Raw genomic sequence first — 15,394 nt, forward strand, 5'->3', positions numbered from 1 at the left:
GGCCCCGCGCATGCGCAGCGCGGGCGGGGCGGGGCGGTCTCGCTGCCGCGGTCACGGCCCGGCCGGTGCGCGGGGCCGAGCTCGGTGCGCTGGCTCCGCTCCTCGCAGCGCCGCTCGCGGAGCTCCTGCTCCTCACCCGCGGGCACGGACAGGGAGCTCGGGGACAGCCGTCCCTGCTGCCGCCGCTGGCGGAACCGCAGCCATGGACGAGCAGAGCGTGGAGGTGAGGGCGGGCGGGCGGCGCGCGCGCTCCCTCAGGGCTGTGAGGGGGCAGCGGCTGCGGCTTCTCCGCCCGCGGTGAGGGGGCAGCGGCTGCGGCACCCGCCCGGTTCACCGGAGCCCCTCGCAGCCTCCGCGTACCCTGTGCGAGGGGGGAAAAAACGCCGAGCGGTAGCGAACGGTGTCGGCCCGGGCGCTGGGAACAGCCTGCGGCGCTGCGGGGCTTGGCTCGGGTGGGCAGGCAGGTGGGGAGGGGGTCGGAAATGAGCTGGCGGAGCGCCGCGGGGCCGGTTCCGGAGGGGGATGGATCCGGGCAGGGCTCCATGGAGGGATGGATCCGGGCATGGATGGAGACCTGGCGCGCACCGAGCCCGCCCCGGCACCGTGCAGGTGCAGAAGTGGCTGTGACCCGGCAGCTCCAGCACCTGCCGGGGGCTGTGTCACTGCCAGGCTGGGAGAGGATGTAAAAGACCGGCTGCGATTTTCTCCTCTAACCGCATATGGTGCGTTCAATGGCTTGTAGCTGTTAAAGGAAGCGTTAATGTGTGGGAGATGTATTGGTATCCCTTAATTGAAGATGTGTTGCTTTTGTGCTGATTCACAATCTGAGTTGTGTGGGGAAAAAAAAAATTAGCCCGCCTGCAGGACCTTATAAAGTTCCAGAGTTATAACCAGAAATTATAAGTCTTCTATCTATATATAAAATGTATGTATATGTAAAACTTCCTTATCAGTTCAAAATTATCAATATGGAAAGCAAACATTGCTTTCAAAATTTGGGGAATGTTTTTATCACTTTCTCATTTGGGGAATGTTTTTATCACCCAAAATTGATTAAATGGGATGGGGGGAGAGTGTAGAAATTGTGGAGCTAATGCTAATGGTAGACCTTAAAAGAATATAAGTATTATAAAAGTCCAAAAAATACCCAGTTCAGTTCAACACCTCTTGTGTGTTACACATGCACTTACCGTGATGAAAATAGAAATAGTTTAGTTCCAGTGCGCTGTCTGCAGGTACAACTCCATTTCTTCTGGCTGCTGCTCAGTCCCGTGTGAACACACAGAGGAATATCTTGACTACAGAAAGGCCTGCTCTGAAAGAGATAAGGCAAACAGAAACTATTCCTTGAAAAAGAGAATAATGTTATAAAACAGCCGCTGGTGCGGTGTGGGAGCAGCTGAGGGGGAGAGCTGTGCTGTGCAGGTTGTGTCTCCCTCAGAGAGGTGGAACAGCACAGAGGCCTGGCACGGTGCCTGGGGAACAGAGGCAGCCCTGGTGTGTCTGAAGCGTGTTTAACAATGGTGCTAATCCCCCTCTGCAGAGCATTGCCGAGGTGTTCCGATGTTTTATTTGTATGGAGAAGCTGCGGGATGCCCGCCTGTGCCCCCACTGCTCCAAGCTCTGCTGTTTCAGCTGTATCCGGGTGAGTTTGCTTGCTTTGGGCTGTCCTTTCAAAGGTTTGAACTGAAAACTGGCTGAGCTTGTGAAAACACACTTTTCCTGGAGTTCCAAGGATTCCTTTTTTTGGGTTTTGTTTTTTTTTCCTTCCCCTTTAGTTTCCCTTTCAAAACCTTTTATAACACCCCTGAGGAAGAAGTAGGCAGGCTGTGCATTGCCTTCAGTGCTGCTAATTATAGGCACCATCTGGAATAATTGCTTTAAGGAAGAGACACACAATGATCCCTTCTTTAGCACCTCCTGAGAGTTGGTGATGCCTGTGTGGAAGGGAAAAGTTGGGACAGGAATCAGATGCTGACTTTGCACCCGGGAAGGTCACAGCATCACCTCGTGTCCCCTGGAGGTGTTTTATAACCCTTGCCAGGCTGCTGTGGTGGGATCAGGTGGGGCCAAATCTTCCTCAGGGGAGTCTGAGGCAGCACCTGAATCCTCATTCCTTTATTTGGGCCCTGCTTCCCAGTGTATCACACTCCAGCTCCAAATCCAGGTGCTGGTTTGTGTTGCTGTAGCAGCAGAAGGTTCAGCTGAGGTTTCCAGACCTCCAGTAGTATTTCCAGAAATTGGAACACACATTCATCCTTCGCTCTGGAAGCTCTGACAGGAGCTGGAGGTGAAGGATTCGTGCTGCATATTAAGGATTTTAGTGACATATTGTTGCTGGGTGGTGAGAGATTATTCATGAGACTCTTTAAATGTAGTAGAGAGCTGACAAATATAAACCCATCAAGTGCTGAGCTTTTACACTTGTGAGTTGTAGTGGGCAGGTGAAGTTCTTTGCTCAGCTGTTTGTCCCTGGAGCTTTCTGGAAGAGAAGCATTCACAGGCTCCTTGTGGATTTGATCATTGAACTTCAGCTATTTAATTTGTCTATAAATAACTCAAGAGGAAGAAATAAATTACCTTGAAGACTAATTAGACTCTGAGAAAGATGCTTGTGGTGTCTTTTTCTTGCCTTTATTGAAGCATCCTCTTTAGTCTAAGGCTCTGGGAATCAGCCAGGTGGGTGGTTCCCAATGCAATATTTGGTACCTCCAAATTCTCTCTGTAATTTTAACTGAAGCATCTCTGCCATCTGAAGACAAAGTGGTTGCTTGTTACTAAGACACAAATAGCAGCTTCTTCTGTGACTAAGTGGTTGAACAGTTAAATTGAAAATTTGCTTAACAGGGAAAAAGTATAGGAAAGCTGTAATAAAAATAAATAACTCCTAATTAATGATAGAATGTGTTTGCCTGCAGTTCTTTCATTCCAGCCTGTTTAAAAAGGTTTCTCCTTTTTCCATCACAGCGTTGGCTGACTGAACAAAGAGCTCAGTGCCCTCATTGTAGGTAAGGTATTTTTAATAGCAGCAATTGGGTGGATTGTCCTGTTATGATCAATCTCTTTTTCAATGCAGCTTGCACTAAATTTATAAGCTTAAATTTTTTTCAGACCTGCCTGCTGTTTCTTTAAAAATTGGCCCTGGTGTAATACTTCTTCTAAAATGCATTCTGGTTTTGTGAGAAGCTGAGCAGGATCTTTGTTCTTCCCACAGAACACTGCTGTGCACATAGCTGGTGTAACAGGAGTGACTACAGGGAATTCCTCTTTATATTCTTCTTTCAAAAGTCAGAGCCCAGGAGCTTCAGTTTTCAGGGTGAAAATGTCCATTTTTAGTGCCTGTAATTTGTGTGGAAATGATGCAATTTCTGTGCATCATTGCAGGCTGCACTCCCCACCTCTCCCAAATGATCAAATCGACTTAATTTATTTTTTTCTCTTGTAACAACTAATCCAGTTTCTGCTGTTTTTTACCTGTGATTCTTGTGGTAATGTAGAATTGAGCTGAGCTCATTTCAGTGCTTCTTGTTTGGCTCCTGGAGGTGAATTCCTGCTCTGACTGTGCCGTCCTTCCTGCAGAGCCCCCCTGCAGCTCCGGGAGCTCGTCAACTGTCGCTGGGCAGAGGAGGTGACCCAGCAGCTGGACACCCTGCAGCTCTGCAGCCTCACCAAGCACGAGGAGAATGAGAAGGACAAGTAAATGGAGTGTTCTTTGCATCAAGTCTTTTGTGGTTTGGATTGTAGCAGCTAATTTTAGTCGTGTACTCTGTGTATCTGTGAAGTGCTTCTGGGGAGAATGCTGAAAACAAAACCTTACAAAAGGTTTTTATTGACTTCAGCTGTTCCTCCTGCAGAAGGTGTTGTGTAGCAAAACAAGTGAAAATGTTGAGCTGAGTTTATAGAAAATTGATGGCTGTTTTCTGTGGGTGATATGTGTATTTTTTTTGGTCAAGGTGTGAAAACCATCATGAGAAGCTCAGTGTTTTCTGCTGGACCTGCAAGAAGTGTATCTGCCACCAGTGTGCACTCTGGGGAGGAATGGTAAGGGGAGATGGACACACTGTGAGGGACTTCAAACTTTGTGTCTGATGTGGTTTTGAAGAACAAGAAATGCTGTGAAACTGCTGTTGTGGCTGTTGGGTTGCCATGCAAATACTGCAGGTTTAGGTGTATTTCTTATTTAGTAACACTGCTTGTGAAACACGATACTTTCAGTTCATAATTAGAGAAGGAAATCTAATTTATACCAAAACCAGGTCAGAAGTACCTTCCTTGTTATAAACTTCATGATGTTTTGGACAAATTCTTTGTGGTGGGGAGATTTTGTGAGCAAAGGAAGAAGCTTTGCTCAGAAAACACAGATAACACTTGTTGTTTAATTGTCCTGGCCTCCAATCTCCAAAGCTATTTAAATTCATCAGTGTTTATCCATCCAGTTGGGTATTCAAGGAGAAACAGCTGTTGCTGTTTGGAATGTAAGTGGTTAACAGTGTGCTGCCTTTGTTTGGCTAGAGTGTTTTAATAATAATAATAATGATAAAAATAAACCTTCTACCAATATTTGATTTGGTAAAGGATTGCACAGTGAATGAAGCCGTTTATTTTTGGAGAGGACTCTTGAGATTCCAAATAACTCCTGACAGGAAGCTTTGATGGAATGAGAGCCAAATTCATGATTTCTTACAAAGGGAAGTGAAAGACTGACTTCCTACATACAATCTGCTTTGGAACCTTTCCAGAATGAGTGATGCACTCGTAGGCTTTCTTCCCTTCTCTTTCAGGAATTTAATAGGAGTGGAATCAAGTGGAAAAGAGATGCTGTGTTATTCACCACCTCCTCCTCCTCTTCCTCCCTTTTTTTCTCTTGGAACAGCACGGGGGACACACTTTTAAACCACTGGCAGAAATCTACGAGCAGCACGTCACCAAAGTGAATGAAGAAGTGGCAAAGCTGAGGAGAAGACTCATGGAATTGATCAGTTTGGTGCAGGAAGTGGTAAGAAAGTTCTCCTGCAGTAGCAAAGAAAAACTGTTAGAAGGTGGCAAGATTATCCCACTGAGAGACCTTTTTGTTTTTTCATTTGTTTCTTTTTATACAATGTGGAAAGATCAAAATATTCTCAGTTCTGGTTTAGAGTTAGGTAACAGAATTTTTGTTTTGGAGTGTGCTGTTTAAAAGCTGGACTTGGACACTTCTTTGAAATATATATTTTTGTCAACATTTAGTGTGTTTTGTCATGCTAAATGAGTACAAAAATAGTTTATTCTAACAGCTTATTTCCCCTTTTCTAGAATAATAAACTGTAAATGTATTTGAGTCTGCAGGATGAGCAGCTCACCAGTTGGAGATGTGTTTGTGCACATTCTTTTTCATCCCTTGGGATAAACATATCAAAAATCTGAATATTGACATGTTCAGCTTGGGCAGTTTCAGTGGGAATTCCAGCCATTTAATGCAGTTTCTGGTATCCCAGGAAGAATTACTTTTGTGTTCTGTTACATTTCTGATGTGTTGTTTTGTGCACATAAAACCAGGAATTTTTGGAGCTAGTTTCTGTATGATTTTTGTCCATTTTTCAGGTGCTTATTTGCCACATGCATTAATAGTTTTGGTCTTCTCCAGCTCAGATGTGACTTTATAAACACAATTGGGGTGATAAAATGCTGAGAGTTTGTGGCCTTACCCTGGCAGGGAGAAGTGTGCTGGTTTTATCCATTGCTGTCACAGACATCTTTTATGAAAAATCCTTTCCTTGGGATTTTTCCTCCTGAGAAGCTGAGAGGCCTCAGGAATAAAATGTAAATATTGATTATCTGCTGCTGTGGAATGCAACAGGTGCATCTGTGATTGGTCTCATGTTGGTTTGTTTGTAATTAATGGCCAATCACAGTCAGCTGCCTCTGACTCTCTGTCCGAGCCACAAACCTTTGTTATCATTCTTTCTTATTCTATTCTTAGCTGGCCTTCTGATCAAATCCTTTCTTCCATTCTTTTAGTGTAGTTTTAATATAACATATATCATAAAATAATAAATCAGCCTTCTGAAGCATGGAGTCAGATCCTCATCTCTTTCCTCATCCTCAGACCCCTGTGAACACCATCACACATTACCACAGAACTTTTCTGCTTTTAGCACATTATTCTTGTTACCACAAAGAGTAAAGCACTTTTCTGTGCTGTTCAAGTTGATTTGATCCTAAGGAATCCCCACATGACAGGTTTGATGCTAAAGAATCCCCACATGACAAATCCCTGTGTGATCAGACAACATTGCTGAGTTTCCCAGTTCCCCTTGGGGCTGGGAAGTTGATTTGATCCTAAGGAATGTTCAATCCTAAGGCTGTTCAAGTTGATTTGATCCTAAGGAATCCCCACATGACAGGTTTCATGCTAAAGAATCCCCACATGACAAATCCCCGTGTGATCAGACAACGTTGCTGAGTTTCCCAGTTCCCCTTGGGGCTCTCTGAGGGATCCAGTGAAATCACTCATCAAAGCAGCACTCCTCTTTTCCCTCTTGGGGGATTTAGGGGCAGTGAAGCATTTTGGGGGCTGAGGGAGGGGAGGTGCAGCTGTGTGAAGGTTTGTGTCCCGCAGGAGCGGAACGTGGAGGCCGTGCGCAGCGCCAAGGACGAGCGCGTGCGCGAGATCCGCAACGCCGTGGAGATGATGATCGCCCGCCTGGACACCCAGCTCAAGAACAAGCTCATCACCCTCATGGGTGGGTATTGGAATAAGAATCCCAATATAACCAGTTAGATGGTGCCTGGGCCAGTTCTGACCCTCGCTGCTGGGCCAAAGGCAGCACTGTGGTGCTTTACCCCAGAGATACCTTGGCTGCTGGAGATTGCAGCAGGGCACTGGTGCAAGTCCAGGCTTGTCAGGGACTCCGTTTACCTCAGGAGAGAGAGCTTCTGGCGATGGTGAAGAGAGGAAGGAGAGGATTCTGCTGGAGGGTTATATCCAGATGTTTATTCCATGGTTACTGAGAATGCGGCCGCATGGTCTCATTAACCTTTTAAACTCAGGGACAGGGGAAGGGGAGGGGACAGGTGAGCCACCAACCAGGTGAAGGGGCAGGGTCTCAAGGGACTGGGGACACCTATCCAATGTCCCCCAGGCCTGAGGGACCAATCACACGACGCCTTGCTGGTATATTGGAATAAGAATCCCAATATAACCAGTTAGATGGTGCCTGGGTCAGTGTGACCCTCGCTGCTGGGCCAAAGGCAGCACTGTGGTGCTTTACCCCAGAGATACCTTGGCTGCTGGAGATTGCAGCGGGGCACTGGTGCAAGTCCAGGCTTGTCAGGGACTCCGTTTACCTCAGGAGAGAGAGCTTCTGGCGATGGTGAAGAGAAAAAAGGAGAGGATTCTGCTGGAGGGTTATATCCAGATGTTTATTCCATGGTTACAGAGGTCTGAACCAGGGCAACTTCTCCAACAGAATGCTGTTGTGGTGTGTTGCAATGTCCTGTTTACCCTCTCCCTTCCCCCTCGCCCCCTTGCTGAGTATTCCAGCAAGGCGTCGTGTGGTTGGTCCCTCAGGCCTGGGGGACATTGGATAGGTGTCCCTGGTCCCTTGAGACCCTGCCCCTTCACCTGGTTGGTGGCTCACCTGTCCCCTCCCCTTCCCCTGCCCTGAGCTTAAAAAGCTAATCAGACCATGCGGCCTCCATTCTGGTGGAGGAATTGTCCCAGTGCAGACCTCTGTACCCATGGAATAAACATCTGGATATAACCCTCCAGCAGAATCCTCTCCTTTTTTCTCTTCACCATCGCCAGAAGCTCTCTCTCCTGAGGTAAACGGAGTCCCTGACAAGCCTGGACTTGCTCAGTGCCCCGCTGCAATCTCCAGCAGCCAAGGTATCTCTGGGGTAAAGCACCACAGTGCTGCCTTTGGCCCAGCAGCGAGGGTCACACTGACCCAGGCACCATCTAACTGGTTATATTGGGATTCTTATTCCAATAGAATGCGGCTGCATGGTCTCATTAACCTTTTAAGCTCCGGGCAGGGGAAGGGGAGGGGACAGGTGAGCCACCAACCAGGTGGAAGGGGCAGGGTCTCAAGGGAGGATGACACTTAGACAGGCCAATGACCTCTGGGCATAGGGGCATCTTTTGAATTTGACCAACCACACGACGCCTTGCTGGAATCTTAAGCCTGATTGACAGGACTCACTCAGCAAGGGGGCGAGGGGGAAAGGAGAGAGGTGTAGGCACACCTGGGGAAGGGACCCGGAAGCTAAAAACACAAAAACACACCACAACAGGTGGGTATGGCCTCTGTGAGGAGCAATGTGGAGAGCTTGGTTCAAGCATGCTTTAAAGAAAGATAGGTGCTTTAAAGAAATATAGAAGCTTGCTGTAAAAGCAGCTTTTCTTAGGCTTGATCTTGTAAATAATTAGGTTCTCAGCTACTTTTTATATAAACAACAAGATTCTCAGACTGTTCTGTCTTTGGCTGCTACTGGGAACAGACAGCCAGTCTGGGAATAGATAGGAAGGTTTTGAGAACTCTTCATATCATGGTGGGAACACTGATCTTGGTTTCAATAAACTAACTTCAGGTATTGTAAACAAAAGGAGGAGCTGAAGTTTTTTCTACAGCCTGTCAGGAGCTCAGATTTTGCAATATGCATGAACTTAATTAACACAGTTATAAAAAGTGACTGATTGATGAATAAACCGGAGTCAGATGCGAAAAATCAACATAAGTAGTCGCTCCCTCACTTCGACAGAGAAGGAGAAATGTATTGGCAATGTGTAAATCTGTTGAAGTGAAGGAAGACGACCCTCCTTTGTTGGTCAGCATTGACTTCCTTTATTGATTCAGTCACTTTTTATAACCATGTTAACTAAGTTCATGCATATTGCAAAATCCGAGCTCACAATAGGTCAGAGATAACACACCAACCCCTCCTTTTGTTTTCAATACCAAGATTTGTGTTCTCAAAACTTACTTTTACTTTCCCAAAACAGCCAAAGATAGAATATTTACCTGTTATGAGAAAACTGCCTGAGAGCCCTGGTATGAAAGGTTCTCGAGGCCTTCATGTTTGTCACTTTTGTTTTCCCATACCTTATCCAAGGACAAGATATTTACTTGTTATTAAAAACAACCTGAGAACTTCTGCTGTTTACAGAAACAGGCTGTGAGAATTTGCTCCTCACAGCTGCCTTCTAAGCCATTTCTGAAAAAATCTCCAACATAAACCCACTGAGAGACTTTGTTTCTGTGGGAGGGGGACTCCTTCCATGCTGTGGTGTTGGGCGAGTTCACTGCTGCCTGAAAACTTCCACCTGCAGCAAAGCCTTTGGTTAATGATGTAGCTACTGTGAAAAGTTCTAAATTCACCATAACCTGATTATATTCTGGTAAAAACTCCTATATAATGACTTGGAAAACATTCCCATCTGGCTGGAAGTTATTTAGCACTTTTCAAGTAAAGTGCTTTTACTTCATCCGTTATGTTGGTCAGGAAGTGCATCTTTCTAATTTGAAAATCCATCTTTGTAATAGATACTCCTTTTAATGTAATTTTAATATAAGAAGGGCTTGTTTGAGTAAGACTCAAACCTGCTTTTCTTTCTGTGCATAAAAGCACCCCAGACCAACAAACCTGCCATTTCTGGGACACAGAGCACTTAGTTACTGGCTTAACCTCAAATGAGTTATTTAGTACAGCTCTAATTAAGGATGTAGACCTGCTTTTCAGATGCTTTCTCAATCAACCTTGGTACATGTAAAAATCCTTTACTTTAGTATGTTCTGGGGCAGCCTCCAAGTGGAAACAACAACAAAAAAATACATTTAAGAAATATTTGGTATGTGTTTTAGGGTTTTTTTGACACTTTTTCTTTAAACAGGTCAGAAGACATCACTTACTCAAGAAACTGAACTTCTGGAAACCCTGCTACAAGAAGTAGAACATCAGGTAATTATGAAAGGAGATTAAATGTTGTGTAGATAGGCCAGCTGAGGAGGGATCTTTCTTGCTTACTTTTTTTATTTTAAAAATATTAATTGATGGATATTTCTGGAGGATATACTTTCATTGATGTGGCCTTAGGTTGCACAATTTCTTCTTAAGTGTGTCTTCTAGAGATACTCAAAGGTGTTGTGTGGTTGAAAAATTACTGCAGGGATTAATGGCAATATCATACAAAATTACCCAGTTCTATGTAAGTTAGTTTAATCTAAGGGAAATACACAGTGGCTGTTGTAACTTCCATTGTGGAATTCCAGAAAATAAAATAACCCAAAACCTCCAAGCTGCATTTTATCATTGTGTTGTGAGTAAACTTCCTGAAGCTGTGACAAACATGTGATTCAGTTGTTTAAAACCAAAAGTGGATAAAACCTCTGATTTTGACTGAGGTAAGGATTTTTCCCCTTCTTTTTTCCCCTCCCAGCTGCGGTCCTGCAGCAAGAGTGAGCTGATATCCAAAAGCTCCGAGATCCTGATGATGTTCCAGCAGGTCCATCGGAAGCCCATGGCCTCCTTTGTCACCACTCCTGTCCCCCCAGACTTCACAAGGTCAGTGCTGCACTTCTGCTCTGTTTGTTCAGAGCTTAAAAACACATTGAAAGTACCTGAGAGGAGAGTTTCCTCTTAACTTACTCCTTGTAGTAACCTGTGCTGCAAGTAGGCTTTTGTGTCCCAGCAGGGCTTATTTTGTGTCTGAAGTCCCTGCTGGGGACCAGTGGGTTCCAGCTCACTTTTTTTTTTTTCTCTTTTACACATAGTTTACTGATTTGTCCTTTTTTCTCTTATTATTGGGTCATTGAGTGTATAATTGCCAGGCTCTCATGAGATGCCTCTGCAGGTCACCTTAATTCAGAATATACAGCCAAAATCACTTCATAGCACGATTCTTCATCAGGAGAGTGCTGCTGGTGCTGGGTTCTGAGGGAGCCTGTGCTGAAAAAATGTCTCCAAAAAATGGAAAGTCAGAGAAGTGTCAAGAATTCCTCAGCAAAAATTGGTTTGGCTGTGTCATGGTTTAAATCTGAATGGTTATTTTCCAGTGGCACCAAGGAATCTCCTCCTGAGGAGATGTATAAATGGAATTATTCTGCAATAACCCAGTGTAGTCTTGATGAATTTCAGTGGCTCTGGTGACCTGAAACACCTGAAGTTCTTCTACAGATTGCAAAGATTGGGATTTTTAATACCATGTTATTCAAGTGAAATAAATTTATTCTTTCCCCACACAGTGAATTGGTTCCAGCCTATGACTCAACAACATTTGTCTTGGAAAACTTCAGGTAAGAAAATCTTAAATTACTGTGAATATTGGCACCATCTTTCTGTTCCTTCTGTACGTGAGAAATGTTATTTAAAACACAGAACAACCTCTACAGAAAACAGTGAGATGTAGACTAAACTATGGGAATTCCATAAAAAATCTGTTGTTTAGCAGGTGAATAATCAATTCTGTGGGAGGGTTTTGCTTTGTCCCAGTCCCAATTGTTGTCCCTCTGTCTGGCAGCACCCTGCGGCAGCGTGCGGATCCCGTGTACAGCCCTCCCCTGCAGGTGTCAGGACTGTGCTGGAGATTAAAGGTTTACCCGGTGAGTTTTGTCTCCAGCTGGAGCTGTTTTCCCATCCCAGCTCATTCCCAGTAAGGATTCATGTTTATCCCATGCTGGACATGAAAAAAAAAGAACATTATAAGTATTGATCACCAGCCTTTGGAGGGTTCCCTCTCTGCCTCCAGATCTCCACTGAGAACATGCTCAGGAGAGTTTGGTCAATTTAGAACCAATTAAAGATGGGTCCTGCTGATATTGCAGAGGAACTTTGATGGATATTTTATTGTCTCAGGGATTTTTGCAGATGTTCCTTACAGAACTGAGGTATAGAATAACTATAGAATACTCAGTTATATAGATATAGTTATATAGATATATTATAAATATATCAGTTATATAGATATATTATAAATATAGAATACTCAGTTATAAGTATCACTGTTTGAGTGATGCTTTCTGGGGAAGGGGGAGGAGCACCAAGCATTTGTTCTTGACTCTGCATCCAGCTCTCAAACTGGATTAAAACTTGTATTTTGCTGTGTCCCTTCAGTGGGCTGAACATTCCAGTTCCTGAAGCTTTGTCCATGTTGGAATGTTGACCCCCAAGCTGGGATCTTCCCACATTCCCTGCTCTGCTCACTGCTGCTCCTGCAGCTCTGTGGAGAAGGAGCTTGGTGGTGGAGCAGCAGCTTTGTCTTTGTGATTTTTGTGACATCCTTGAAAAATTGGCTCTATAAGTTAAGCCCATGGATGGCCAGAATTGAATTATTGCAGTGCAGAGGTGGAACTGTGTGGAAGTTTCCACAGTGTTGTAAATTCAGGATTAGCTACCTGAGCTGTGCTGTCAGAAGGCATTAAAATTTATTTTTTCAATGGTAAGTTGAAATGTTTCTTCAAGCTGGAGGATTCACGTTGAGCCATTCTTCATCCTTGATTCAGGTGAGTGTGATGGAGGTTTTGCTGTATTTTTTTCTTGACTCCTGGTGACTCTAATATTGTTTCTCAGTTAACTGCCCTAACTTTTCATGTTGCATGGGATTTTTTTCTGAAGAAATTGCTCTTTCCTCAAAAATGAGGTAGCTTTGAAATGTATGCAAAATATTTCAGAACTAATGTTTAACCTAAAATAATATTTTGCTGATACATTAAGTGTTTGTCTATTCAGACTTCCACTTAATCAAATACCTGAAGTGTTAATAGAGGAATTAAAGCTTTGTCTTGAGATTTATATCTGAGATACCAATGCTAGACTGTGAATGTGCTTCCTGTTGATCTGTGTTATAGAAGGAGGTCACTGAAGACTAAAAATCACAACTGTAACACCCAGAGTAGATTCCTGCTGCAAATCCAGTCCTGATTGAAGCTGTTTTCTAAACTTCTCTAAGTTTGCTGTATCAAATTGTTTTGTTTTGTTATTTTTTTCTAGTTTTTGCTATTTTTATTCAGTGTCTTGATTTCATTTCAAGGATGGAAATGGAGTAGTTCGAGGCTACTACCTGTCAGTGTTCCTGGAGCTGTCTGCTGGGCTGCCAGAGACATCCAAGTAAGCAAAGCTGCACTAGGAGCAGATGTTGGGGTTTTTCTGTCAGAGACTGCAAAGCCCTTTGAAAAAGAATGCTGAGAGTTCTATTGAGCTTTGGCTGGGCACAGAGATAATATTTTAAAGTTGTTACTCAGTGGCTTTCTTGAGATAAAAAAGAAGCTGGTGAAACAACTGATAAGAGTATCTGTGTAGTAGTACAGCCCTGGAGTTCACTCTGCTCCATATTCTTGCTGTGTTTTATTTTTCACTGTTTATTTAAGCATACAGTAACATTTTAGGCCTGGCACTCATTCAGCTGGGCGTGAAAGCACAGCTCTTAAACCACCCAGCAATTCTGACATCTTTTGATCCCAATCCCCGTTCCTTTGCCCTGGCCAGGTATGAATACCGTGTAGAAATGGTTCACCAGTCCACCAACGACCCCACCAAAAACATCATCCGGGAATTCGCCTCTGATTTCGAGGTTGGCGAGTGCTGGGGCTACAATCGCTTCTTCCGCCTGGACCTGCTGGCCAACGAGGGCTACCTGAACCGCCAGAACGACACCGTCATCCTCAGGTGGGGCTGCTGCTCTGCTCCCCAAGGGGGGCACCACAAACCTGCTCCTGAAACAGGCAATCATTTATTTACCTGGTTGAATTGAAAATCTTGGTGCCGTGTTTTGTTCCAAGTGGGTTTCGCCCTCGGCGGGTTGAAAGAAGGAAATGTGGCAAAGGAGTTGTGGAGTGTTTTGAGTGTGTCTTCCTTTGAGGAGTGGCTGCTCCTCATTAATAAGGGTTAGAGATCTGTAGGTACCAGAATTAAAGGAAAAAGGTGCTTTTTCTCCCTCTTTAGGAGCAGTTTTAGTGAGCATTGGAGAATTTTGGGTATAAAAGTCTGTGAGTCCCTGCTACAGAACTCACTGTGGCCAGTCAGGGTATTCAGGACACTAAGCCCACAAGGACTTGTTTGTTAGGTTTATTTCACCACTAGATTTTAGATTTTAAGGTTTTTCTGCAGGGGACATTTAAAAACAAACCTCAAACCAACCAAACTCCTTCAAAAACCCCTTTTCAAACGTTCCTTTGAAGGTTCCAAGTGCGCTCACCAACCTTCTTCCAGAAGTGCCGCGATCAGCACTGGTACATTGCTCAGCTGGAAGCAGCTCAGACAAGTTACATCCAGCAAATAAATAACCTGAAAGAAGTAAGTGGGGTGTTTGTGAATGTAAAATCTCCTCTTGGAGTGTCTCTGCAAGTCAGCAAAGCTGCTGGGTTTGCTGCTGCTGCTCCATTGTTATTTTTGTGCTCTCTCAGAGGCTCGCGATTGAGCTGTCCCGGACGCAGAAATCCCGAGGGGTTTCCCCTCCAGACACTCACCTCAGCCCCCAGAACGATGAGGGCTCAGAGACAAGAGCAAAGAAACCTGGACAAAGCATTGAAGCACTGCTTGAGAATTTCACTGCTCCAGGATTGGCACGGGAGAACAAGGAGGAGGAGGAAGAGAAGACTCAGCAGGAGGACTTTAATGTAGGAATTCTCTTTTTCCCACCTCTGTTTGTTTATGTGCAGCTTTCTTTGCTAAGGCAGCAATAGAAACAGGGGGAACTTGTGAATTGTAAATGAGGTTTATTATCCTTGCTGTGGAAATAGGAGATGACACACTTGAGAGCTGTGAGGGAGAGGTGACTCCAGAGAGATGTTCCAGAACTGAGCTAAAAGATCCCACCACAAAAAGTCTCCAAGAAAAATCTGATTTGTGTTTGTTCTGTAATGTGCTTTGAGAGCCTCCTCACTGCTGTGTGATGGTGACACTGGGGACTGAGAGTCTGTTCACAGCTTTTGGGGATGCATCAAGGTGCTGCTGAATGTTTCTAGATCAAAACCCTCCTGCTTTTCCTGCAGCACGAGCTCTCAGATGGTGACCTGGATATGGACCTTGCAGGAGAAGATGAGGTGAACCACCTTGATGGCAGCAGCTCCTCAGCGAGTTCAACAGCAACCAGTAACACTGAGGAAAATGACATTGATGAAGAAACGATGTAAGTAACTAAAAATGTCTTTCAGCTCATCCTGTACCCAGGGTAATCATCCTAATTCCAGTGGAAACTGAGTAATTTGCTGGGGTGTGTGGGATCCCAGTGTGATTTGGGAGGTGGTTCCTATACTGGGAACAACACAAACTCATAGAGTTGGTGCTAAACATTGAATTTTTGGTCAGCTAATTAGTGTCTTTCTGATCTCTTTATTTACGCTGGTGCTGCACTCTGTCTTTGACAAGTGATAATCTGTGAAGGTTCTTTCCCAAACACCATTCAGGAATCTGTCTCAGT

At 44.5% G+C, this 15,394-nt stretch overlaps 1 protein-coding gene across 6 annotated transcripts in view; it reads left to right on the forward strand.

Annotated features, from left to right (window-relative positions):
* Nucleotides 1-15,394, forward strand: part of TRIM37 (tripartite motif containing 37) — a 27,087-nt gene continuing 11,693 nt past the window's right edge. For 5 of the 6 annotated variants that reach the window (XM_074557060.1, XM_074557061.1, XM_074557062.1 and 2 more), the window contains exons 1-16: nt 1-223; nt 1,544-1,645; nt 2,968-3,008; nt 3,580-3,696; nt 3,954-4,041; nt 4,874-4,996; nt 6,599-6,722; nt 9,872-9,939; nt 10,418-10,542; nt 11,223-11,273; nt 11,498-11,579; nt 13,007-13,083; nt 13,462-13,641; nt 14,154-14,268; nt 14,379-14,591; nt 14,967-15,103. In XM_074557060.1, the coding sequence (XP_074413161.1) occupies nt 11-223; nt 1,544-1,645; nt 2,968-3,008; nt 3,580-3,696; nt 3,954-4,041; nt 4,874-4,996; nt 6,599-6,722; nt 9,872-9,939; nt 10,418-10,542; nt 11,223-11,273; nt 11,498-11,579; nt 13,007-13,083; nt 13,462-13,641; nt 14,154-14,268; nt 14,379-14,591; nt 14,967-15,103 (1,856 nt within the window). In that variant the 5' untranslated portion in view covers nt 1-10. Of the gene's footprint in view, nt 224-699; nt 723-1,543; nt 1,646-2,967; nt 3,009-3,579; nt 3,697-3,953; nt 4,042-4,873; nt 4,997-6,598; nt 6,723-9,871; nt 9,940-10,417; nt 10,543-11,222; nt 11,274-11,497; nt 11,580-13,006; nt 13,084-13,461; nt 13,642-14,153; nt 14,269-14,378; nt 14,592-14,966; nt 15,104-15,394 lie in introns of those variants that run through there. The other variant, XM_074557065.1, reaches the window with a different exon arrangement.

The sequence above is a fragment of the Zonotrichia albicollis genome, chromosome 22, assembly GCF_047830755.1.
Source record: "Zonotrichia albicollis isolate bZonAlb1 chromosome 22, bZonAlb1.hap1, whole genome shotgun sequence".
Classification (NCBI taxonomy): Eukaryota; Metazoa; Chordata; class Aves; order Passeriformes; family Passerellidae; genus Zonotrichia; species Zonotrichia albicollis.